The following is a 26466-nucleotide window of genomic DNA, read 5'->3' on the forward strand; positions in this document are numbered from 1 at the left end:
CCAAACGTTTTTCTGGCTCTTGTAATGCGCCTGTAAAACTCTGAGTCACCTAATCTCCTGAGGTCTTCCTGGGCTACAGCCAAAAGAACAATTTAAAGAGGAACCAAAGTTTAAAAAAATTCATGTTGTGCCTTATTTCGACTTAGATGACCTAGGACAGCCCAGTTCTGCTAATGAGGACAAGCACATCTATTGCACTGAATGCAATGTAACTATGATCTTAGACTGAGAGAATTTGGTGTGACTGGAACATGGTTCTTTTAAAAAGCTGCCAAGATTTCCAGCTTAAAGTACAATTCCAGCCAAACTTGGTTTTTAGCCTTGGATAGCATGGGAAAGGGTTAAAACTCCTGTCAAGTTTTTACTGCTACCTTGGATCCAAACAGGGAGATTTTGCTTTACTTGTTATCCCCCGAGAACCTCAACAGGAAGTGAAAAATGTTTTCCCTAAAGTAAGGGGCAATCTCACTTCTAACAGTGGTCACTTAAACAGGTGTCCCCATGGCAAGATATCTCCAATACAACTTCCTCAGTGGCAGCCATAAATGTTGAATTCCCCATTATTTTATGTCCTGTAAAATAGTCACTGGGACAAATAGTAACAATAGATCTCCACATCTTAAACATAGACAGTAATTAAGCCTTGATGCTTGCTTACTTTTCATCATTCTAGTTAAATCTAGAGTTTTAGTAGACACCAGAAAACGAGTAAAAAAGTGAATATATTTATTTCTTCACTATTTGTACTATTTGGGACAGGGAAAGGTGATAGATGGAGGTCAGAAGGGGCAGGAAGAACTTACTCTCTTCCCTCTAGGGCGAAACAAGACACATAACTTTGCCACATGGTAGAAAAGCCATCGCTGCCAATGCAAATCCTGAGGCCAACAGATCGTTTATCTCACATAGCAACAGGTCAGATTTCATAATCAGCTAGGGAATGGAAACTGTAAGCTCATTGGTTGTCCATCTATTTTATAGAGCTCTGCCCTAGTTTGTGGGCACATACCGCAGTTATGATGTCGCCTTAATTTTTTTTCCACTGCTATTATATGAAGCCATTAGTTGACAAATTTCCCATCCACCCCCACTTTCCTATAATCTCTATAGCTTACTACATGCCAAACCATCCAAACATATACTGTTTTTTTTTTCCTGCAGATTTCGGTTTAATTCCTCTGTTTCTAAGATCACACGTTTTACCCGAACTAAAGAGTGAGAAGATTAGTGAGTCATGGAAAGTGGGGGTGGTGGTGGTAAAGGACTGTCATGTTTGTGGTCTGCTCTGCTTTTACACTCCCATAAAGTCAGTACCTAGCAACAAATGTTCCCAAGAACCAAAATTCAGATTTCTGAATAAAAACATTTTGCTGGAGCAATAAAGGACATGGACTTTCCCAACACAGGCCTGGCATACTGGCTATTAATAGGATTGTTAGAAGCAGAGGTTTGATGCTAAAGAAGATTCAAAAATAAATAATTAAGGCTTGGGCTTTACTTACCCTTCGGCCTTTTGGACCCCGTACACCTGGAGACCCGCGTGACCCAGGCAAACCCTGCGACAAGAAAATACGCTACTCATATGTAATCCAAACAAAACCAAGTCTTAAACAGTTTCTGTTGTTTAAAGAATAACACTATCCAGTACTTAATATGTACTTTCAGAATTATAACCATTGGTAACATTTTATGTACTCTGTCATCTGTTTTTTTTTTTTTTTTACATCTGCTGGTCTAGAGCTTCTCTTTTGGTGCCAAAAATATTTTAAGGGTATCGCCACTTTTGCAGTCAAATTTGAGACCCCCCACCCACTATATGTTTGCTGTGTTCCCCTTCACACAGCATACCTAAACATTAATTTTAAATATATATTTCTGGTCTTTCTACTTGTTTCTTTGAAGAAGTTTTATACATAGGACTCTACAAGGCAGATTGTATTGCTTAAATACAGAGGGGGGAATTTATCAAAACTGGAGCAGACAGAATCTTGAGCAGTTGCCCATGGAAACCAATCAGAGAGAGAGAGAGAGAGAGAGAGAAGCTAATTGGTTGCCATGCACAGCTGCTCCACTTTTGATAAGTTCCCCTCCATGAGATTAGAAACCTGCAAGGTTGCTGTGTCACTGATGGAAGTAGGAAGAGCTGAGCTGGCTTAGAGAAGGACTTCACTGCTTCTGTTGTGAAATTTGAGTATGGATTGCTGCACAGTGTCTGCAGCTATAGAGAGCTTGTTTTAAAGCTCATTCACTGAAGGTATAGTATATGTAAATATTCGAATGTGCAAAGCCTGGCCACAGTTATACTTTAAAAGGCTACCTAAAAAGTGCTTAAAGGAGAATTATGAGGCAAGGGATTTGCACTCAGCCTCATAATCTGAGCCGACATGTGACAATGAAACTGTCACACGTCGGCTCAGTAGATCGGGAGAGCCAGATGTTAATCCGGCAGCTGGGTGGATCTCGACAGCAATGTCGGGATCCGTCCTGGCTGCGGCGTCTCAGTATACCGCGAGCTGTAGCGAGCTGTATACTGAACTCTGGGTCACGGGAGAACGCTAGTTTGTGTTCTCCCGTGACCCTTAGGAGAACTATTGGGAAAAGCACTGACCGCATAGTTCTACTTTAACCCTTTCACAGTAGTGGCCGCACCGCCCGACACCCTCGCCGTGTTTCCCAGGCTCCGCTGCCCTTCCTACGGGCCCGGGACCGGCATCTAGAGTGTCAGTGGGAAGCTGGGGAGGAGAGCGGTAAAGTCCCTTCAGCGATCCTTCCCCGTTCTACAGGACTGGGAGCAACGCGCATTGCATCACTTCCGGTCCCCTGAGCTATCAGTGCTGGGCTCCTGAAGCCCAGCAATAAGCTGGTGAAGTGCAATCTGCACTTCACTAGCTTAGAGTGTAAAGGTGACACTAGGGGTCTTTTGGACCCCCAGTATCACCTTAAAGAGGACCTGTCACCACCAATATGCTATCACACGTGATATCAATTAAAGTAAAAAAAAAAGCTTCAAAACTAATATTAATTAAATGAAATGTAAACATTTTTTAAAAATTTTGAAGTCCCCCGCGAGCACGTGCATCGTCACGTAAACACGCGTTGGGTGCGCCTACGCATGAAAACGAGGATTGCGCTACACATGTTGGGTATAGTCGCACATGCCAGAGTGAGAGCAATAATTCTAGGGCCAATATTTATGCACATCTCTAAACTGATGTGTATGGACTTTTTGGGGTACTGAATTCTGTCGCAGTTTCACAGACGCACACCATTTTGACCTGGGCATGTTGGGTATCTATTTACTTGCTGTAACCTCCTCTTTTAAATTTTACCCCAAAAATTGTTTTATATAGTGTTTTGGGGCTCAAAATGTTACTTAAGTGCATTTTTCACTAAATCTTTGGGTTTGATAATAAGTTGCGCTAATGTTGTGCAACATAAAAAATTGCAACTGCCACCATTTTATTCTATAGGGTCTTGGCTTTCAGAAAATATATAATGTTTTGGGGTTTTAGGTAATTTTCAGGCCTAAAATGTGGATTATAACATGTAAACAAAAAATGAAAAAAAGGCCTCAATCATGAAGGTGTTAAGTAATACTAAAGTGACTTCTCAGTCATTAAGATGGTATGTTATTTTAGCATGTCTTAAATGATAACTGCACTTTTCTTAAAACATTGATATATCTTCTACAAAAGCTTTTTATTTTTGTAGTGTTCATAAAAAATGTGCTTTAAGTTTACTTTTTGCTGAACTTGATGGACTTTTTTTCAACCTTACTAACTGTCTAACTGTTTAATCTGCAGCCAGCTATGGTTTTCTAAAACCGGCACAAAATTCAAATGCAGCTTCCTTGTATGGGGTGTACTGTGCCCTTCAGAAAATGTCATTGGGAGCTCATGTAATTGCTTCTGTTTCCAGCAGTTTTTCTCTCTGTATTACAGGCAGTCTCCAGGTTTGGAACAAGATGGGGACTGTAGGTAGGGTTGCCACCCGTCCGGTTTTCAACCGGACAGTCCGGGTTTGGCGTCTTGTGTACGGGTGTCCAGCCAGCGGGCACCCGTACACAAGACACTCTGCTGACACCGGCACTTTAAATTTTCTCGCAGATGCGGCTGCGAGGTCCTTGGTAAGTGTGATCCACGGCAGCCGCTGCCGCATCTGCCTGGAACCGGATCTTCCTCTGAGCTGCGGGCAGCCTGTGTCTGTTTACAGGTGCCCGCAGCTCAGAGGAAGGGCCGGGTTTTAGGCAGATTCGGCTGCCTAAGATCGGGCTTGCCGAGGACCCCCACAGACGCATCTGTCATTGCCTTCTCCTCCTCCAGCTCCCTGACATCGTGCTGCCCACCTGTGGACCCCTGGTGAGACAGCATAGCCCATTTAGCCCACCACGAGAGCCCGCACAACCCACCAGGCCACGTGGAGACATCAGTGCGTCAACACAGAACAACACAGAGTATGTAGCTTCATATTATTTTGTATTGCTGTATAATGTATTGCTGGGATTTGTAGTCCTCTCTAGCTGGTCTCATCACTCCCTCCCCTGGCTGCCTCTCCTCTATATTAAAAAAAAAAATTGCCGCGTGCGGCGCTAGAGTGCTCGGGTTTCACTTGAAGAAAAGGTGGCAACCCTAACTGTAGGTCAAAGTTGAATTTGCATGCAAGTTGGAACAGGTATATTTTTTAGGTGTAACTCCAGCCAAAAAAACATTTTCTAGTTTTGGATAGCATGGGGAAGGGCTAACCCTCTGTAACATTTGTTTTTCTGTCCTCACAGTGGCTCTAATCCCACACCATACTAACCAAAACTAAAAAAAAAAAAAAAAAATTTGCATGGAGTTCTACTTTAAATGCAACTTGGACAGATTTGTTCAATTTCATATAATGAACAATACCAGACCCGGAAGAAGAGGCAGGCACTCCTCATCTGCATGTCTAACAACTTCCTGTAATGTACATTAGGTACAGTACTACGTCCATCGGCGCGAGCACTGTAGCATTACAACTAGTGGAACAGCCTGGGACCTCCGTTCGTAAGTGTCTCGAATGTTCGTAACTCGGGGACTGCCTGTACAGCACTAGGACAAATCATATGAATTCAGCAAATGCTCCCACTCAGGAAGCAGGAAGTGAGTGGAATCCATGTGGGAGATTCAATACATTCAGTGAATGTTTTTTTTTTCCCTCTACTATAGTGGAGTTACCCTCTAATTCAGTGGTTCTCAACCTGTGTAACCTCGGGACCCACATGTTTCCTTGGTCATTAAGGCGTGACCCAAAAATGATTTCAGTTCTGAAACATTTTAATTTAAACATATTTATAAGTTCACTGGCAAATTATAGGCATCAACACTGGGAAAACTAAAGGGTGTTACAATAGTACAATAGTTTAAAAGAACAGCCCATTTATGTAAATTATAGACAATGCATTGAGAGAATAAAACACTGTCTAGAGCTATATGAGACTAAAAAAGGAAAGCTATGGAGAAAAGAGAGGCAGCGTGATTTGGGTACAAATTATGGGCTCTCCCTCCAAAACAAGGGCAGAGAGGACATATAGGCCCCAACCTTACTCTTTACCATTGCTTCTGTGCCTTCTAGAGTAAAGATGATAGCATGGATGGCAATGGGGAAGCTCCTATGGTATATGCTATGACAAACACAGCAGCATAATAAACATAACAATATAACCACAATGCTGTATTTCTGCTATACTAATTTTTTTGGCAACCACTCCACACTGCCACAACTGCACAAATGTACAGAGCATTTTGGTAAGGGGCCTTTTCACGGCCAGATTCCAAGGACAAAGTGGCAAAGCTCATAGTACAAATAAAAATATAGTAAAAACATTAGTAAGAAACTTACCGGAGGCCCAGGAGGACCTGGAGGACCCCGAGGCCCTGGATTGCCAGTATGACCCTGCAACCAACAGAAGAAATTTAGCTTTGCTTTATAGCATTTATATATATTAAGCAAACTCCTCTGATGTGCCAGGAAACAGCAGAACTAATTCAAGTATACAACTATTGCTTGAAATTTGAACCACTGATAATATTATCACCTTCATAACTTAAAGTGAATCTGTAGTCTGAACATTAAAGTATTTACATAATCTTAACAAGCAGCAAATAAACCTTAAAAGAAGCCCTCACTGGTCTCTATAGCTACAAGCACTGTGGAGAAAATAATCCTCAAAATTAATAGCAGAAGCACTGAAAGTGTTCTTTAAGTTAGCCAAACCCACCTGGCCATCCCTTACAAAGCAAATGCGCTGTGCTTATATTATAGATAACAAGGTTAAAAGGCTGCTGGGTCAGAGCTCAGAGGGGGAGCAAGGTGAGTTGAGCTGCTGAGTCACTGGTGGGAAGTGGGATAAGGGGAAACTGGGGTGGCTTAGAAAACCAGTTCAGTGCTTCTGCTTTGAACATTTTAGGGTGAATTGCTCCACTGTTCTTGCAACTACAGAGGTTAGTAAGGGCTTGTTTTGAAACTCATTTACTGCTTGGAATAATACCGTGTTTCCCCGAAAATAAGACACTGTCTGCCCCAAAAAAACACACTAGGTGTAATATTATTTTTTTATGTGCAACAAAATGTACAACAATCCAAAGTTATCTGGTATCACTCCACCAGTCACAGTAACCGGCGCTATAGAGGAAGTATCGGCTAATGCGGCTCTGCTCCCTCTGCCGCCGCAGTCTTGCTTTCTACAGCGCCGGCTTCCTTTGCCATCAGGGACAGCGGTACCAGCGGTGCAGCAGTGTGGACATCAAACAGTGGACAGCGCGGTAAAGTGCGGTACCATTTACTGGTACACATTACAGTGCTACCACTAAACGAGGTCTTATTTTGGGGTAGGTCTAATATTACAGGAATCTTGAAAAATAGTGCTAGGTCTTATTTTCGGGGAAACACGGTATGTACATTGCCTGGACAAAAACATTTAACCACCTGGATTTAGCATTGTGATCTGGGGTTGCTTTAATTGGTCAGATCTAGGTTCAGCAACATTATATGCCCAAATAAATGAGGTCAGCTGCCTACCTGAATATACGAAATGACCAGGTTTTTCCATCAGTGGATTTTTTCTTCCCTGATGGCATGAGCCTATTTTGAGATGAAAATTTAGGATTTATTGGGCTAAAATTGTGAAAGAGTGGTTCAGGGAGCATTAGAGATCTTTTTCAGTCCAGGCCTTAACCCCATTGAAAATCTTTGGGATGTGCTGAGGAAGACTTTACGCTGTGGTCCGACTTCCCTCATCATTACTACAAGATCTTAGTGAAAAGTTAATGCAACTCTGGACGGAAATAAATGTTGTGACATTGCATAATCTTATTAAAACGATGCCATGGGGAATGCATGCCGTAATTAAAGCTAAAGGTGCTCCAATTAAATATTAGTGTGTGACTTTTATTTTGCCAGGCAGTGTATTTGAATATCCACCGCATGGCCACAGGTTCACTTTAAGGTACATTTTTTCTGGTTGAGTAATTGCATTATGTTTGTCAATTCAGATGGAGCACATGATAGAAAATGCATAAGCAAGGGTTGCCTTCAGTAGTTACTGAATGTAAAAGTAATCAGTATATTCAAACACAGGCAGCTGAAATGAACAATCGAAATTTGCATGTCATGTAATACTGATCTTGGTTGCATTCTCACTTGCCCCTCAGACCTCCCTGTTGGTCAATGAGGCTGACATTAAAGGTCTTATTCAGAGGCTTGGCAAGTGGGAAGAGGTAGAAGAAAAAAAAGTTAGAATTTCCATATAATTGCAGCTGCCTATCACTCAGGATTTACTTAATCATAGGCTCAATTCTAACTACTACAAAGTGTGCAGGTTCTCAAGGTCTGAAAAATCAGGGCCCTAAAATAAAATAAAGCGAGGATGGCATAACTACATTAATAGGTAAAACATTTACCTACTTTATTTGCAATGGAAGACCAGCTTCTGAACTCCCCAAAGTCTACATAGAATATGGGGACGATTCATTCATTAGCAGGATGGCTGTACCACAACTATACTGCTGCTTTAAGAAAAAATACCTTCATAGCGATGAGAGAACACTATGGGATACTGCAGGCTCCATACTGTGACCTGCATTTTATGAATGGGTCACAAAATGAGGGCAGTGGTTCTCAGTAACCCTGAGGAGTATGACAGAAATGCATATGTGAATGCACACTGCGTGGATGTGGTTCAGCCATGTTCTGTGTTTTTAATCTGACTTCCATGTAAAACAAGTGCAGCCAGGTAACAAAAAGTTGCTCAAATGTGAGGGGACATTTCTGCTTACTATAGAATGTGCTGTGCAATCTTATCTTTATGTTTAATGTGTGAACTGTCAGGTTCAGATGTTTGACTGGTGGCTATGAGGAACATGATAGTACTGACATTCTGATACAGTGCGTATGTTCTTCATATAGAGAGACAGCAAGATGCTTGTAGTATGTGTATCTGGGAAACCCTTTCCTGCATTATTACACAGATATGCAAAAGCAGTTCCCAGATCAATAAATAATTAACAAAATGGGCTGAGCTGGTGCAGTACAGCTATGCCTGGATAAAGGGTCTGTCCCTTGCATGCATTCCAAGGCATAATTTTGAGTCTTGATGTGAAGTTACCCTTAATCGGGTTTAAAGGGGAATCAGAAGCATAAGGAGACATACCTTCCGTCCTGTGGGATTGCTTTGATAATATGACTGCTGGCTAAGACCTTATGGTGTTTAACAAAATGGATACATTCACTGCAATAATTTGGTGGAATGGCATTTTTAAAATACACCCTACGGCTCGTCCATGGCCTTTGAAAATGGCAGCTTTAAATAGCTTATTTCAGTAAAGGCCTTGTGCATGCAGGAAATACTTGGATCTAATACACATAAACAGACTGGGCGGGGGGAAAAAAGCCAGGGTAATTATGGTAAACAGTAGCCCCTGTAATATTCAAACAGAGCAGACGTCAGGGCACATAGGTATACAACCGCACTAGAAAAATACACTCCCCTTAAGCAAACACAGAAAGCTAAACACACAAGGCAAAAACTATCCAAACACAAGTACAGACCCCTCTCTGAGAGGGAATCCAGTCAAGCACGTGGCTACAGGAGGGAAAATGACAGCAGTGACACCGGCTACTCACACACGTGAATTTCCCAGCATACACTTGTGGTTAGCGTACGAAAACCTAATGGCTACTAAGCTGGCAAAAATTGAGTTCTGTGCTGGAACCTGTGTCCTACCCAAATTTGCTTTAATAATGATGTTAAGATTGTATTTTTCATTTGTGCTTAGCATTTCATGGTATGGAAGCAGCTCATCAAATGGCTATAAACTAGCTTCCATTTTGTCAAAGCCCAGAAGTTCCAGAAGGCACTCTGATTACCAGTCTCTCACGCTGTTGTTCTCTAGTTATCAGGAGATTACTTGTGCTTGGTAACACTATGTATCCTATTACTAAAAATCTTATATGTGCCTGATGGCTGTCCAGTTTTATGTGTGGTACATATTACAACCTACTTTTGCCAGCCAGTGTGCACACTACATCTTTGCCTCTATAAGTCCTACAGGTGGTGGAAATAAATCTTACCATTGATCCCTTTTCTCCTGGTGGACCTGGAGCCCCAATGCTGCCACGGTCACCCTAATAGAAAGAGCAGGCGTGATTATTGGTTCAGGTAACTATGTACACATGTATTCCAGACAGACATATAGATACCATAGATAGAGACACACAGGACATATTAGTAGTTTCAATATAATGAACAGTTCAAATTATATTTGAACCCTATACACATTGTTTTACCTTCTCACCCGGAATTCCTGGCTCCCCCACAGGACCAATAAATCCTGGAGCACCCTGAATTAAAAAGAAAAGTGTCTTATTTACTCTTTCTTCCTTTGTTTTTACTTAAGAGCAGTTAAACATGTATATGGTTCTTATGCCAATGGAAGCATTTATTTTGAGCAGCCACTGTTCACAATGGCAAGAGGTACCCTGGGAAGGTTGCCATTCATTAAAATGTAGCTCGTCAATTCTCTTGACTAAAACCAGAAGGCAGCCGTTAATATCAGGAACAAACTGAGGCAGAAAAGCATGGTCGTGTAGGTGATCATTGCACTATACATTGTTTACTTCCATACTACCCCTCCATAATTGAAGGGCCAGCCCACACTAATGTGATATCTTAGGTGTAGGTCGAATGTGGTGGGCTGAGTCAGCCCCTGAATAAGTAAATGTCTTGGATACGCCAACAGTGAAATCTCCTTGCGATTAATTTCCAGTCTTCCAGTCAGAAATGTTGGGTGTTCTCTTCCACCTTTGTGTTTTCCTTCTCATCCAATCTCCATGAAACAGCCTGACCTTTAAGATCTGGTTTAGGACATACCTACATTAGCCTTCTATCTACCGCCCTTATTTCTCCACCTATTTGTAAGCAGTTAAGCAGTAACACAAAGGAAGGTAGGAGGAGGTCTGCAACAGGACAGAGGTATGTAGAAAGGATGTTCTAAAAGTGGCACCATTTTCAGCATAGAGTCAGGCAAATCGTTGCTGTAGAAAAAATAAATTCTTAAAATAGCCATTTTGGTTAAATAAGAAAGTAGATTTCATAACTGGAAATATACTGATTTTATCCTCATTTCAAAAAGGGATACAAAATATTGGCAATAGTGAAAAGTGTAAAAGTAAAGACCCTTTAAAGCTTGCCTGTACTGAGCTAAGGCTGTAAATACACACCAGAAAAGTAGTGCAGATACACAGAAGTGCCTCAGTACCTCCTCAATTATGTTCTAATGTTTAGGGAGCCCCAAAACTAGGACCCAAAGCCTGCTTTCTCATTGATCTAGGAATGCTATAGTTGATCTGACAGCCAATCAGTGAGGCTCAGGAGGCAGAGCCAAGCATAGACTTCCCAATAAAAGGCCATATATGAATTAATATTGCTAATGCATGCCTCAGGGTTCCAAAATGCCAAGACTCTACAGAATAAATGAGGAGATATCTATTTTACAGCATAAGCCATGAGTACACGTACACTTTAAGGGGAAATTCAATCTGGCCATATTAGAATTAAAATGTAACAGATCCTCTAGTCTATTAGCATGTTACATAAGAAGGCAGTTATTCATTACATCTTATTTGAAACACAAACATTTAAAACAAGGCCAAGGATGGAGTCCTGGATCACACCGAGCTGGCTCCGGATCAGCCAGCTTGAACATAAATTTATATGTTAATTTACTAGCTTCCAACCACAGCATTTCATCAGCCTTTTATGAGAATTCAAAAAGCTGCACTCATGTTGGTCCAATTTGGGGTAACTCAGGGTACCAATTATCTACTATACGAGAGACTGAAACAAGACTGGAGAACATTTTACTGGGGAAAAAAATATATTCCTCCAGTAAGTATTCTTCCAGAAAGACAAAAAAAGTCTGAGCAAGCATTAAGATATTTTGAGAGTAAAGAACCTAATATTGTTATTGGCGCTCAGGTTAATGGCTCCTTTCTTGCTGAGCTTGAACAGCTATGTGTAAATATTGGATGGGACCTGTAAGTGTGGATTAACGACTCCGGGTTATATAACAGCACGAGAAAGGCCCTGTGTCTTGGAGATAGGCTTGCCTGAGACAAAGCAGACTTAAAGCAACACTATACCCCAATACAAAATATGAAAATACAATACACACATTATGTGAAATCCTACCAATAACAGTCACATCTCGGTATTTATAATGTGTCTGCATCTGAAGACAAATTGAGAGACTTGGCATTTATTAATGTAACAATCTATGCGGCCACTGCATTCTGAAAGCCTTCTGTGACAGTACTACACATGAAGTTAGCTGTGTGTAGAAACTTTTAGTCTCCCAACAGCAATATTAGGTAGCTATTGTGAGGAGAATTGGCTCCTCAGCCCATGCTTCTGACTGCCGGACCCAAGTGACCCGGTACGTGACCTTCCACGTCCTCCCCCAAAACAGCAAATCGTAAGAGTCATGTGAGGGTGGAGGGAAGCAGCATAGCTTTCTGTAAGCTTTGACCCAGAGCAGACAGGAACTTGCATAAGCCTTCCTCTCAGAGCTCCAGCAGAGGGTAGGTATGAGTGTCTGAATGGGGAAGATACAGGTTAAATTAAACCTTTAAATGTGCTTAAAACCTCTTTTGTATTACCAACATATGTAGGTATTGTGGTCCTTTAAGTCAGATAGAGACAGGGCCTTGTCATATTTAAATCCTGCCCTGTCTTCAGCAATTGCTGACCACCCAAGACTATGTGAACATATAACATTTATTGAAAGATGGAGAGAATGACAAATTCAGTGCTATTCAGTCTTAAAATTACACAGTAGGAGATGAAGTTTACAGCACCTGTTCGCCGATCTTCCCAGCTCTTCCTGTGTTTCCTGGCTCACCCTGCAGAAGTAGCAACAGACAGAAAGACAGTTACTTAAAAGCTATGTTCTCGCATTGCTGAGCATACTAAATGAAGTGTTCAAAGAAAACATAGAAAGGCAGGTGTTAAGAAGAAGATGGCGGTGTGAATCAGTTCTGGGGCTAAAAGCTGTTTGGGAATGGAAAATGATGGTAAGAAAGAAAGGTGGAGAGTACCTGTTCGCCCAGAAAGCATGGACGGTAGACAAGGTTCTATTGACTACTTCCAGCCAGGTCATGATTTCAGGCTTTCCTTTATCCTACACAGGAAAGTGTTTTTTTAATTTTTTATTTCTGCATAAGTAAATGCCACAGTTGCTCGCACTGAGGGAAATGCTGAAAACATGACCTGATGTGGATACCTAAAGACTAAAAACTGATATAGTCTGATGTTTAAATTAGGGAGCTATTTAAAAACTATAATAGCTCACGGTATTTAGATTATCTTCCATTGTTGTAGCTGCTCTAAAGTGAAATGTGGTTATCTGCAGGCCTTTGTTCTGGAAACAAACCTACATCAACACTCTTGCTGGGATGGATAAATAAGGTATGAAAGGAAAACTAAGCCACTTATTTTTCTTGGAGAAATTGCCATTCCAGGTTTCCTCCAGTACTCTTCATATAATAAAAAGGCAAGGCATTTGGCGAGGCTGCAGAGCCCCCTATGGATCCTGCAAAGCCCACCACAGATCCTGCAAAGCCCCCCAAAGATCCTGCAGAGACCCCCCGAGACCCTGCAGTCTGTCAGATCTCAGGGGGGCTGTGCAGGATCTGTGGTGGGCTTTGCAGGCTGCAGAGCCCCCTACGGATCCTGCAAAACCCACCACAGATCCTAAAAAGCCCCCGAGACCCGGCAAAGGCCCCCACAGATCCTGCAGAGACCCCCTGAGACCCTGCAGTCTGCCGGGTCTCAGGGGGGCTGTGCAGAATCTACCTGGCACAGGAAACCCAGCCTCCTCCGCTGCCTCAGCGACCAATCGTCGTAGCTTCGCCGCCCAACTGGAGCCTAAGCGACGCCTCCACCATCGCCGTCTATGCCCCCGCCTCCTCTGTTGCAGTCTTCGCCCCCCGCCTCCTCCGTCTTCACCCGGCCTCTTCCATCTCCGCCCCCTGCCTCTCTGTCCCCCGTCTCCTCCTGCTCCCCCGCCTGCCGCTTCTTCCCAGTTCACCTTAGGTAGCCAGGCTGCCGGTTTCTGTGCAGCCCCTCTGCCTAAATGGTTTTGGGGGCGGCATTTTTGCCGCTCCCCTGGAATCTGCCGCCCGAGGCAAACGCCTTGTTTGCCTCGCGGCAGATACGCCCCTGACCATGGATTGAGTACTGAAAGTAGTTTTGGAAATCTTAGTTTCCCCTTTTGCTTTCTCTACGATATCAGAATTTTTGTTGAGTTGTTAGACACCTGTCTACCATGCCAAGCTGTAAAGACTTAACATGTGTGTGAGAAAACAAGCTAGAAGACTGACATGCTACACTATGAGGTGAAAATAATCATCTGACTACCTTGTGCCAGTTTCAGTTTTGTAGCACCCTCTTTTTATAAAGCTTCCTATGAGGACATCAGTGCCTTTCACGCCTAACTCTGTTTTTAAAATAGAAAAGGGGCAGGGCTATGCTCCTCATTTCACTCAAACTGATAATTCAGTTTTTGGTAGACATTTTTTAACAATTCTCCATATAGGATATATAAGATAGATGGTAAGATCTCTGTGCTTGACTTTCAGGGTGTGCACAACTACTGTGGCATTTATTAGGGTTCCCACTTTCCCTGTTGGATGTTTTATTTAATTTATAATATAGAGAATCCACTGGTGGAGTGTGAACATGCAAAGGGCAGAAATATAAGAAGCCAGAGCCCAATTCAACATACCAAGTTGCACCAATAATTAGGATATCTGTTTTGTGTGTCCTGTCTATTTAAAGGAAACATCACAAAGCTAAAAACCTGTCTAGCACACTTAAGTGATATTAAAGTCAGATGGTTTGTAAGCCATTTCAAATGCTGATGAAATCAGTTATCGGTTACAACAGATGCTGCTTAATGATCTTTAAACGTTTTAGTTTCCTGCAGAATTATCTGTTCCCCTGAGCGCTGGTCCTAATACCCTGTTTTAGGGTGGCTCTTTTCCTTTGCAGGGTCCTAAGGAGCCACGCTTATGTGTGCAAGTAAGCTGTGTGTCTCTCCTTAAACACACAGGTAAAGCAAGGCAAGTCACTGTCCCGTTCCCAGGTCCCCACTCCTCCCTCCTTCCTTCTCCCTTTCTTAAAGTGACATTAAAGGATTTTTTTTTTCCCTGTAGGGACTTACCATAAATTATGCCTCTTAATCCGATCATCTTCTTTCTTACTGTCGTTTTTAGCTGTCCCTCCAGCGCTGCTGTGGGTCTCCGATCCAGCGCTGACTCCTCTGTCCTCCTCTTGGCTCATGTCCCACGGAGTCTGTGCGGGTGCACGCTGCTCCATAGACTTACCTTGTGTCTCTCCTCGTCTCCCGGCTGAACATCTGATCCTTTGCGGCCACCCAAGACATTTTCAGATGTTCGGACGGTAGCGCGCATCAAAGACACAGGTAAGTTTAAACCTGTTTCAAATGTTTGTTTTTTTTTTTTTAGTTTTTGCATATATCTACTGCTTGCTAGCAGTAGATATATGCAAAAAAAGTGAGGGTTTAATAACCCTTTAAGCTAGTAGATGGACAACAGCTGCAGACTGCTGTGATCTTGTACTGGACAGGAAGTTTAGAGAAACTGAGCTGAGAGCATTGGAGCCAGCTGTTTGGAAACATAATAACTGTAAGTGCTTGTAAAAAATAGAAATACTTTGGTGCAAAATGATTAGTTGTTTGATCTAGAACTATTATAAAAAAAAAAATCAGAGTATAAAATTGATGTGGAAACAGCTACTATCTCTGATATTTCTGATTTCTGGGCAGCACGTTACTTTTGGAGCTCTGAAATGTAACCTGCTCAGCTTCACAGTCAATTACTTCACTACCTCAAGCATGATGTCTTTAAAATGGACCTTTACCCCTTTCACTAAAAAAAAAGAAAACCACATCAGCATGCAGCTCTGCATGCTGATATTAAATCATCTTACATTCATTAGTTAAACAAACATATTTTTATTTTACTTGCAATTTCTTTTTTTCTACTTCCTGGTCCACTTTGGCACAAATGATGTGCACAAGCATTGCATCCTGGGAAGGTTACATCAGCAGTTTTGCTGGTAAATCTCATATGTAATCTCACAAGATCCCAGGCAAAGGCAATTTCCTCCTCTAAGATAATGTGTATGGTCACATGTCCTAGTCACATGTGCCAGAATTCTAGGAAGTAAAGTGAGATGGATTCACCTGCTCTTAGTAAAAATGGCCACTGTGAGAAGAATGGGGAGGTAAAGAAAAATAAGGTATGCAAATAATAAAAAGCCAGCAATTATCTATAAGTATCTGTTTGTAGATTGTCGTTACTAAACATTTCTAAAGTAGTCTTTGTTGTTATTTTGAAGATATGGGTAAAGGTCCGCTTTAAGTCCTCAAAAGTAAAAATACATTGCCTGCTTTTATAGGAGGCTCTGTAGACAAGGAAACCTTAACCTGTCTCTGTAGACAAGTTTCCTTAAACATATAAACTTTCGTTATGGGCAAAAAGATGTTCTCTCTACCTAGCCTTGCATTAGCTTCAAAGTGACAGGACCAATTTAAAAGTATTTTTTTGTTTTTTTTTCAGTGAAGCATAGAAGGCCCTAAAAGTTAGTGCTTTATCTGTCCCTGGCTTCTGTTCCTGCATGTTATATCAGCCTGTTATAATTTGCTGGTGTGAGCTGGATGTGATCTTGAGGATTTACTTGTCACACATGGAAATAGGATGTGTAAAAAAAAAAAAAATCTGAGTCAGTTTGTGGATTTTTTCTTCACCCTCGACTCGAGTAATGCCAGCAACGCGTGCCAGGTCTGAAGAGTAGCAAACCTCCCAGACTAACAATGCATGCCAGGTAAAAGGAACTCTTTGTTACATGGAGCACAAGCACCAGAGGAGAATGGTCAAAATACAGAGGGGGGAATTTATCATAGCAATTGCGCGTATTTGAACTAGGGGCCAACATAAATATGGATCAGACATAGGAATGAATGGAGTGAGTGGCACTTATCTGCAATAAAAGCTGGACATGGCTGGGACTTCTCTCTATAAAGGCTGTCCAGCATCAGGAGGGTCACACAGTAAAGAACCCAGGAGCAGGTCTTAAGTGAAGCTGTCCTTTAGGCCTGGTTCACACCTGGGCGTTTTACAGCGCGTTCCTACGCTCTGTAAAACGCTCAACATGTGAAAACCAATGATTGCCTATAGGCATGGTTCCCACCTGGGTGTTTTACAGCGCGTAAAAACGCGCTGCAAAACGCCCTACGCCCAAAGAAGTACAGGAGCTTCTTTGGGGTGTATTTGCCGCACGTATCCATTGGGATACAGCCAGGTAGCCCTCGGAAACGCGTGTTTGTCGCGCGTTTTTTATTGCAAAAGGCGTGACAAACGCGCATATTCGATACGCCTAGGTGTCAACCCAGCCTTAAAGTAAACTTGTCATAAGAGAAATATAGAGGCAGTCATTTACAAGTTCTCCTTCTGAAAATGCTACCCACCAGCTGTTACGGTGACCCTTTTTCTTCAATACTTTAAGTCCTGGCCTGACACAAAAACACAGATAGGAGCTTATGACTTTTCTCTGACTTCCCTGATTTGCGCTCTTGTTCCAGGTCAGGCATTTCTAAATTAATAAACCTAGTGGGGTAAGCATAACAGCCAGGCAACTAGCATTTCCAGAAAATTGTATTTCCAGAAAAACTGGTATTTCTCTTGTTACAGGTTTACTTTAGGTGCTAGGTCTTATTTTATGGGATAGTTAAGTGTTAATGAAGGGAAGGGAAAGTAAGGGCAGATGTCAGGACCCTATCCTCGGTCTCGGATTCAAGGAGCTCCACAGGGGCAATTTGAAGGCTAACTAGGGTACCTAAAGGCACCACAAAGTGCGTGCATTTCAGGATTTTTGCTACCCTGGAAATGTCTTAGGCCAGGTGAGATTCACTTGTCTGAATTCTCTGCCATTTACTGCACTTTACGTACTCCTTACATGTAGGGTGGGATGGTATATTTTCTGAAATGTTCGCTGTGCAGCTTTCCCTCTCCCTCTGTGCTTGACACATTAACAATCAGATTTAACTTCTAATGCAGATCTGAATCTAAATGTTGCCTCTGAGAATTCTTCTGACACTCTGATACATCAAGCATTCTGTTTGTGAAAGACAGCAACAAGCCTGCAGTGGATGTGTTTCAGAATTTCTCTCTCTGCATTACAAACTACCAAGCAAAAGAGTTTACCACACTATCATATTACAGACAAATGAGATGGAGTGGACTGGCGGCCAGCAAGACCTGAATGGGAACCTAAGGAATTGAGCAAGTACGCTATATTCCTTGTATGTATATTAAGGCAAAATTGTAGCCAAACAATGAGCATTTCAATTTTTACATATACTTAATAAGCAGTAAGCAAGCCCTCACCAACCTCTGTAGCTGCAGCCACTGAGGAGTCACTCATCATTAAGGTTTGCAACAAAAGCTTTTCCGTTTCACTTTTATTTTCTCTTGGTAGCTCAGTTCCCCCTTGGCCCCCCCAGAGGAGCTACAGCTTGCGGTATACTGAGATGTCGCAGCCGGGACAGATCCCGACAATACTGTCTGGATCAGACCAGCTGTGGGAATGACAGCTGGCTCTGTCTATCCAGAGACAGAGCCAGCTGTGCTCGCCCCCTCCCCTGTCCGTTTCGCCAGTCAGGCTAGAGGATCGGACAGGGGAGGGGGGGAATCCATGCGGGGAGCCGTGAGTTACAGTCACGGCTCTCTGCAGGGATAGATCGAGAAGTGAGTGAGCGACGGTATGTGTTCGCTCACTTCCCGATCTACTGAGCCGACCTGTGACAGTTTCATTGTCACAGGTCGGCTAGACCACACTTCAATTACATCACTGCCTTGAGCTCTGAGGATGAATTTCCCCACGGTGTCTGCAGCTAGAGAGGTCAGCAAGGGAATGTTTTAATGCTCACATTGGATATTTGAATGCCCATGACCTGGCCACAATTCAAATTGTCAGTTTTGACTGAAATGTTCCTTTATCTGCATTTTTAACATTAAACGAATGTTGGCTTCATCATTCCGGCATAGCTTTCTTGCTACACACAGCTTTTTTTTTACCCCAATCCTTGTATGACAGATGGAGCTGCAATGCTCAATTAAACAAATTGCAGCTTCCCCAAACAATTATTTGACCTTGTCCTTCGTGTGGAAGGATTCCTAAACAGGGTAAGTGAGGCCAAGAACTAATCACAGCAGTAATGTGAGCAGTGTGGGGATGAGGTATCAACTTCATAGAGCCAACTCTTTACAATGGATTTACATTGTGGAAATCTTCTTAAAAAGTGGTGAGGGTGGTAAGATGCGGCCTTGATATCTTAGCTAAGCCTCTATATTAGAATATGCTACACATCATTCCAAACCAAGTTCATTGGCATTTGGGATGCACTGCTCTTACCTTTGATCCTTCTGCTCCAGGAATACCGGGGAATCCCTTTCGGCCTGGATATCCCTAAACATAAGCAAAAAAAAGAAATAATAAACACAAAATACATGCATTGCAGTTTGGATGCTTAAAAATAATTCAAAAGTATTATCTGTTGTTTGTTGAACAGCAATTGCAGTCCCAACATGGTCAAACGCAGGAATGTGCAGGTACCTAAATTAAGTTTTTCATAAGCCCCATCCTCCTAAAACCTCTGAAATCCAGGAAAGTCTTAAAAACTTCTGTACTGATGGAATGATAATTATTAAAGCTGAACTCCTGGCAGCTAAATAAAATACACACTGCAGTTATATATTAATACATTTAGGTTTTTAAATGCAACTAGTCTAAGTATCCTGGATTTGGTATCAGCTTCTTGCAAATTCCTTTACAGGAAAAGTATGATGCTGATAGAATGACATAGCACAGTGAGCTGAGTAAGGCCCGACATGAGCCTGACCGTCTCCTGCTGCTCTTTCACTGTCCAATAAATGGGTCAGGGGTGGAGAGAAGACACATTCCTTAACTCTAAATGGTGTGAACCACCTGGCTGTACTGAGTGATAGGGTAGTGTAAATCGCATGCTTGGGTCAGAGAAATAAATATCCTCTGGCATCTAAAACAGCTCCCTTACAAGCTTTTAATTAGGGATGCACCGATACCGAGTATTTGGGCGAGTACTCGTACTCACCCAAATACTGCCGATGCTTACTCCGATACCAGAACTTCATGCCGCTGGCTTCCTGATTGGCCGGAAGGCCGGCTCCATACTCCCTTGTCACCTAGGAGCATGGAGCCAGCTTCCTGGCCAATCAGGAAGCCAGGGGCAGGTAATGACTCACCCCCAGGCTTCCTGATTGGTCGGGAAGTTGGCCAATCAAGAACCTGGGTGGTGGGCCATTACTCACCCCACCCCCAGCCTCCTGATTGGCCAGAAAGCTGGCATCATGCTCCCCGGTGACAAGGGAGCATGAGGACCTCTTCCCGGCCAATCAGGAAGCCGGGCGGTGTGTAATGACTCGCTGCCCGGCTTCCCGATTGGTCGGGAAGCTGTCCAATCAGGAAGCAGGGCAGCAAGTCATTACCCACATACCAGCCTCCTGATTGGCCAGAAAGCCCACCCGGTACGTCACCTGGTGATGAGGGAGCATGAAGCTGTGTTCCTGGGTAATCAGCAAGTTATTACCCACCTACCAGCCTCCTGATTGGCCAGAAAGCCAGCTACCCACCCGGTACGTCACCTGGTGATGAGGGAGCATGAAGCTGGCTTCCTGGGTAATCAGGAAGCCGGGGGGGGGTGAGACATTATAAGCCGCCCTACTTCCTTAATGAGACTTCTGGTATCAGTTTTCGATATCGGCAAGTTCTCCCCCTAAAGTACCCCCTCCCCCCCAAAAAAATATTGGTACTCGCACTCGATACCGAAAAAACGGTATTGGTGCATCTCTACTTTTAATCTGTGTAGCTGTTGTCAATGTTGTTGCCTGGAATTAAGCCTTATGCTACCAACCAAAAATCTATATATTAGAATTTTTCTAAAAAAGATTCTCATTGCATTACCATGTATGCATGTACCTATGGAGGGGGAGCTCTATACAGGCATCCCGGTCACCAATTAAAAGGAAGCTTATATCAAGATAAATGCCAGCATAAACATTAGTTGCATTATGATTGTAATGATTTTTAATTAATAAATAAGTGCATCCAATTGTGTTTGCAATGCCTGCTGGGAGTTTAGCTTGCTAGCTTATGTTCATAAGAATTTTATACAGAGTTTCTACTGAAAAGCCACATTAAAGGTGGGTGAAAGCCACGTGCCTCTCTGAGAAAACTAGTCCCATACAAGACTAGAAAAACGAAAGCACAAAAAAAATCTGATATCCGATTTATTGCTCATGACCAGATCATATCTGAAGCTTTGTGCAATGTAAATCAAGATGCCTTATACAGTGGATTTATGAAACATGCAGTAATGTTCTTCTACAAAGAGCTCATATTCAGTCTGTACTTTCAAGAGGTTATTCACTGCAAATAAACCAGCAATTTTGCAAGTGTCTTGCTAAGCAGAGCAATCAAAGATAGACTGTTAGCAAGCCAAGATACAGAAGTGACAGAGAAGTAGCTTGCCACTGGTGACAGCAGGAGGAGCTGACCATGAGTATTTGGGGGTGGACAGGTTCTCAGTGGGATACACATTGCACCCATATCAGCAACTGCCAGCCATAATTACCTAATTAGAAGCATTTCAGTGTGAGATGACAGAAATGTTCTAGACATAAAGGAGCTTCTATTCCTGCCCTATAAATAAAGCCTGTACTGACTTTACTTTGGCCAGGGTCACCTCTGTTAGCTTCTATATTAAGCAATGAAAACGTTAAGCAGGAAAATGCTTCATTTCCTGCTAATGTCTACAAAAAGAGAAAACGCAAAAACAAAACAAGTTTAGTGAGTAAAAATAAAATAAATTTGTACCTCCGGGCCAGGAAAACCTGGTGGCCCAATTGGTCCCTCATCTCCCTAGAAAGGAAACAAAATGACAGGTCAGAAAGAATTAAACCTAAACTCTCAGGTTAAAAATTACAGCTTCTTATAATATATGTGCCAAGTCAGGAAAAAGATGCTGTTATGGTTTCTTGTTGCTCCTCATCCATGTAATTAATGGATGTTCGTGAAAAAAATAGAGATGATAACAGTCTTTGTGTTTGACAACTTTAAGTGAGATTGTAATACAGTAAAACTGTGGGTTCCATTGTCTGAAATAGACAGGTTTTTCATGAAATGCCTACTGTCTCTTCTGTTTCCAACATTTTCTTGTTCAGTAAAGGGTTTCTCCACCCAATGGCATTACCCTTTTTCTCAAAACCATGGTGTATCTAGAGCAGCTGTTTTCAGCCAGGATTCTTCTAGAGGTTACCAGGGGAGCCTTGGGCAGCGAGTAATAGAGAATTGACCTCCCACCTCATGGTGCATGCATAGTTCCAGGGCCTACATCACCCGAAAGAGCCATTGGAGTGGGGCCAGTGGAGCCTCTTTCACATAAATAACCACTGACACCAATTGTATTTTAGCAACTTGTAAGGGGTTATTTTTCACTATGATCACCAAAGTAAGGTGCATCCCAAGACTCCCAATGTAACAAAGCATTCTTCAATCCACTGACTAGAAATGTAAGGGATCCTTCTCTCCTGACCATAAGTGTAAAGGGGTTCTTCTCAACTGAAGACCAATGTATAAGGGCACTTCTCCACTGATCAGTAATGTAAGGTGGCAATATTCTGGTTGTCATTACTGGTTTAGTATTAATTCATATTGCCAAAAAAATGTTAGAGCAGGACGGTGTTAAAAACGTTCAGCCTTCAGTGTCTGAACACTGGAAGCGTAGTAGACATTTTTCTAAAATCTGTCACACCTTTGCATGACAAATGCATGTGGCAAAATTATGTGCCTGGCAAAAACAAGTGGATTAATTATCTGCACAGATACATGGTGAAAGGTGGCACTGTGTCAAGAGTATCCATACCGGACACTCTATTCTGCTCAGTACAGTAGCTCAGTAATGCTGATCCAGATAGAATCACAGGCCCAGTTTTAGTGAGCTCCCTGCCCAGTTACTGTGCCTGTCTCACATTCCATGGATGACTTTCTCCAGCCCCATAAACTACGGTCATACCATTCCACTGACCTACGGCTGGAGAAACAGTCTGCAGAAGCCTATGCATCTGTGATCCACTGATAGTAGTTGCAATGCTTTGTAGGCCCAAATGCAAAAAAATTATAATAGCACAATATTTCTTCCATTAATGTGTATTTATTTATTTATGTATTTTTTCCAAAGGTGAGCTATGCATTTAAAAGCCAGATTGAAGTTACACACCATTTTTTTTCTGAGGTGATTATTGCTGTTTTTCAATAACTAAGAAACATTGCTAAAGCTTAGAGTGCAATGCATTATTTCTTTTTCTGACCAACTCCACACCTGCTGAGATAATCTCAGTGAGCTTTATAGTTACAGTATACTGTATTATTAACAATCAGTCAGACCTGACCTATGGGCCCGCATTGAGGGAGAAGATCAATGAAACTGCAAAATGACTCATCCACTCACTTGTTATCTCTCGTCTTGACTATTGCAACTCCCTCATCATTGGCCTTCTGCTACACAGGCTATCTCCCCCTTCAGTTTATCATGAATGCAGCTGCTAGACTCATCCACCTATCCAAACGCTCAGTGTCTGCAACCACCCTCTGCCAATCCCTGCACTGGCTTCCAATAGCCCAAAGGTTAAAATTCAAAATATTAACAATCACTTACAAAGCCATCCACAACTCTGCCCCCGGCTATATCTCAAACCTTGTCTCAAAGTATCACCCTAACCGTCCCCTCAGCTCTTCAAATGACCTTCTGCTTTCCAGCTCCCTCATCAACTCCTCCCATGCTCGCCTCCAGGACTTCACTAGAGCCTCTCCCATTCTATGGCCCTCTCAACCACAACCTGTCCGTCTATCTCCCACTCTGACTGCCTTTAGGCGATCCCTTAAGACTCATCTCTTCAGGGAAGTCTATCCCACCTCAACCTGACCACTGAATTATCACATTCTCAAACAATTCATCCCCACACAGCTACCTCCTCATGTATCACTTCCCCCACCCTTTAGATTGTAAGCCCTCACAGGCAGGGCCCTCCTTAGGGTCTTGTCTTGAATTGTATTGTAATGTATTTCTTATATTGTGAAGCGCTGCGCAAACTGTTGGCGATATATAAATCCTGTATAATAATAATAATGAAGCACAGTTATAATGCATCAATACTAACAAGATAGCAGAACCTATTTGTTGTGATGAACAAATATGGCTGCCCCACGTATATAAACAATGTCAAGCTGATCACATTCACACAATAGCCAACCTATTAAATCTGTCAAACTTAAATAAATATGTAAAATGACTATAGTTTCCCCTTAATGTGCATATTATTATTAAATGTAATAAATATACAAAAGTATACCACTGTAGTTCTATAATCTTTGTCCAGACGGCAAGCAAGGTTACAGCAAGATAAATGAAGTTCTGGACAGTTAGTAATAGGGTCCCAAGACACAACAGGTGTCAGGAATATGATTACTACTTTGATCTGATCAGAAGGTGCTATTCTACTTATCAATACTCACGTCAAGCCCAGGTTGTCCTCTGGGCCCTGGGAATCCTCTGGCTCCTGGCTTTCCCTGTGAAATAGCAAAAAGAAAGAGGGTATCATATAAATGAAGGACAAATCTCATAGGATCCCGTCAGACGAGTAAGAGCAAAGTGAAAGAGCTCTAGAGCTGCTTTGCCATGGGAAGGTGGGAAGGCATCCAACATCATTTTCGTAGAAGAGAGAGTTTTGGAGAAGCCTCAATACAAACAGAAAAGATGTGGGTGCTGCCAGCACAATCTCCAAAAATCTCACTCTCAATCATTTGTTTTATTTTTTTTGACCGGTTAATAACAGCTTAGGACAAAGTATACCATGCTCCGAACATCTCACCTTCAAGCCTTCTGGCCCGTTTTGTCCTGGTGGCCCAATGTCACCTGGAAAACCCTGCAAGAAAAAGAAAAGAGCATTACACCTGCAGGATGGGTGCTGAATAAATTCTTTGTGTCCTATTTGGCAGGGCTCTCCAAACAAAACATACAGCAGTCAAAGGCTTTGGTGTCTGCCCTGTGAGTAATCATCTGAAACAGGTTACTGTATGATATAGGTTTTAATGGGTCTTATTTATTACATCCGGAACACATATTCAGTATGCTCATGTTTCCTTGACTGCTCTGATTCCCCAGATTTAGAACATAAAAACTCGGAAGTACAAACTTTTGAGGCAGCTGTATCACAGCTGTAATTGATCATTCGCACCCATACTTGTCTGACATCATAAACAGAGACTTTTTAGCATTGGGGGTTGATCAATCTTTGTATCAGCTGCACAGTGAAGATGCTTACCAATTTACTGTTTCTTATGTGGAACCCCCCCCCACAATGTAATATGACATGTTCCAAGAACATGACAGTTTGGCAAGGTCACTAGTGTATCTATCCACTTCAGGGAGAGTTCCTCCCTAGGTATGCTGACTGCTTTTGTCTTTTCACAGCACTTTGTGAGAGAATGTTAGGGGTGGAAGCGGTGGAGCATTTTCTACTCGTCCTGGGAGTCACAGATCAGCAAAGCTTTACACCAAACTTTAGCAAACGCGAATTGTGGCCACTTGCTTTAACAGGACAGAAAACTTTTCCTTTCTCAAACCAAAAGTGCAATGTTCTGACAAGATGTAGTTCAAATCAATGTGAAGATCTAAACTGGCTCACCCGCAGAGGCCCTTGATCAACGGATTGTGAAGTTTAGACTCTCAAGATCCCTAATTGGTTGTCCACTGCACAATGTCATAATGTCCCAACAGAGAAAAATAAAAAAATTAGCTGAAACTTTCCAAACCGTCAAACTAGTACTAGTGATTGAGCTGGGATCTACATAATTAGTCAGGTTGAAAAAAGACACAAGTCCATCGAGTTCAACCTATAGCGAGCTGCTGGGGTCCATTGCGCGTCCCTGTACCTTTGAGGGAGGTTGGGCTTCCCCCTGACAAACCTGCACCCAATTTGATCTTTTGCCACATGTGCTCCAAGATGGAGACTCTCATAGTTTTTAACCATAAACCTCTGTTTTTAACCTTAGCGGTGAGACAGGTTTTATTGCATGCTGGCTGGTGAGTGTGCTGGGAAACTTTTTGCTGTTGTAGTGTATGCAAAACAAAACACAAAAAATTGCAAGTAGCAAGCAGATGGAGTGTTTTGGCATAATAGGACATACAGTATAAGGTCCCTTCTGCTAGAAGACTACCTCCTAATAAATTAAATTTCACAGTAATGCTGGATTCGCACTCTATTTCCAGTACTGATGGAATCCGTGACTCTTGGTCCACATGCTGATTAGAACTAGTGTACAGTACTACAGAGCCAGAGCTCTTCCATCAGAGCATTGCCAGTGTTGTGCTTTGTGACAGTTCCTTTTACTCTGAACATCATATCTAGATATCACATATCTAGGTATTTGCTCACCATTTGTCCTTCCTAGAATAGATAAAACGCTGAAGATTCTTGATTGCTGCACTAGGTTGTGTAAGGTCCCCTGGTATTTACATATAAGTGCCCTCCGTCTGCCTGAGCTGTGAGCAGTGTGCTAAGCTCCTGTCACAGATAGGCAGACACTGCACAGCCCATTTGCAGCCCTCAGCCACAACAAGGTAAATGACGTTGGAGGACAGAATCACTGGCCATGAGTGTGACGGCATGACAGAGCATTAAAAAACGGGCAGCCACCATGGGCCCCCTCATGGCCGTGGGCCCTTGGGCAGTGCCCGACTGCCCGAATGGTCAGTCTGCCCCTGT

At 42.5% G+C, this 26466-nt stretch overlaps 1 protein-coding gene across 1 annotated transcript in view; it reads right to left on the reverse strand.

Moving 5' to 3' along the window:
* COL27A1 (collagen type XXVII alpha 1 chain) overlaps positions 1-26466 on the reverse strand; it is a 310533-nt gene that overhangs the window by 134336 nt on the left and 149731 nt on the right. The window contains exons 20-28 of the mRNA XM_018561833.1: positions 24571-24624; positions 24215-24268; positions 21518-21562; positions 19019-19072; positions 12379-12423; positions 9811-9864; positions 9595-9648; positions 5866-5919; positions 1503-1556 (exon numbers count right to left, since the gene is read on the reverse strand). Coding sequence (XP_018417335.1) covers positions 1503-1556; positions 5866-5919; positions 9595-9648; positions 9811-9864; positions 12379-12423; positions 19019-19072; positions 21518-21562; positions 24215-24268; positions 24571-24624 — 468 coding nt within the window. The remainder of the gene's footprint in view (positions 1-1502; positions 1557-5865; positions 5920-9594; positions 9649-9810; positions 9865-12378; positions 12424-19018; positions 19073-21517; positions 21563-24214; positions 24269-24570; positions 24625-26466) is intronic.

This window comes from Nanorana parkeri, unplaced genomic scaffold (genome assembly GCF_000935625.1).
Source record: "Nanorana parkeri isolate BGI_ZX_2015 unplaced genomic scaffold, ASM93562v1 scaffold547, whole genome shotgun sequence".
Classification (NCBI taxonomy): Eukaryota; Metazoa; Chordata; class Amphibia; order Anura; family Dicroglossidae; genus Nanorana; species Nanorana parkeri.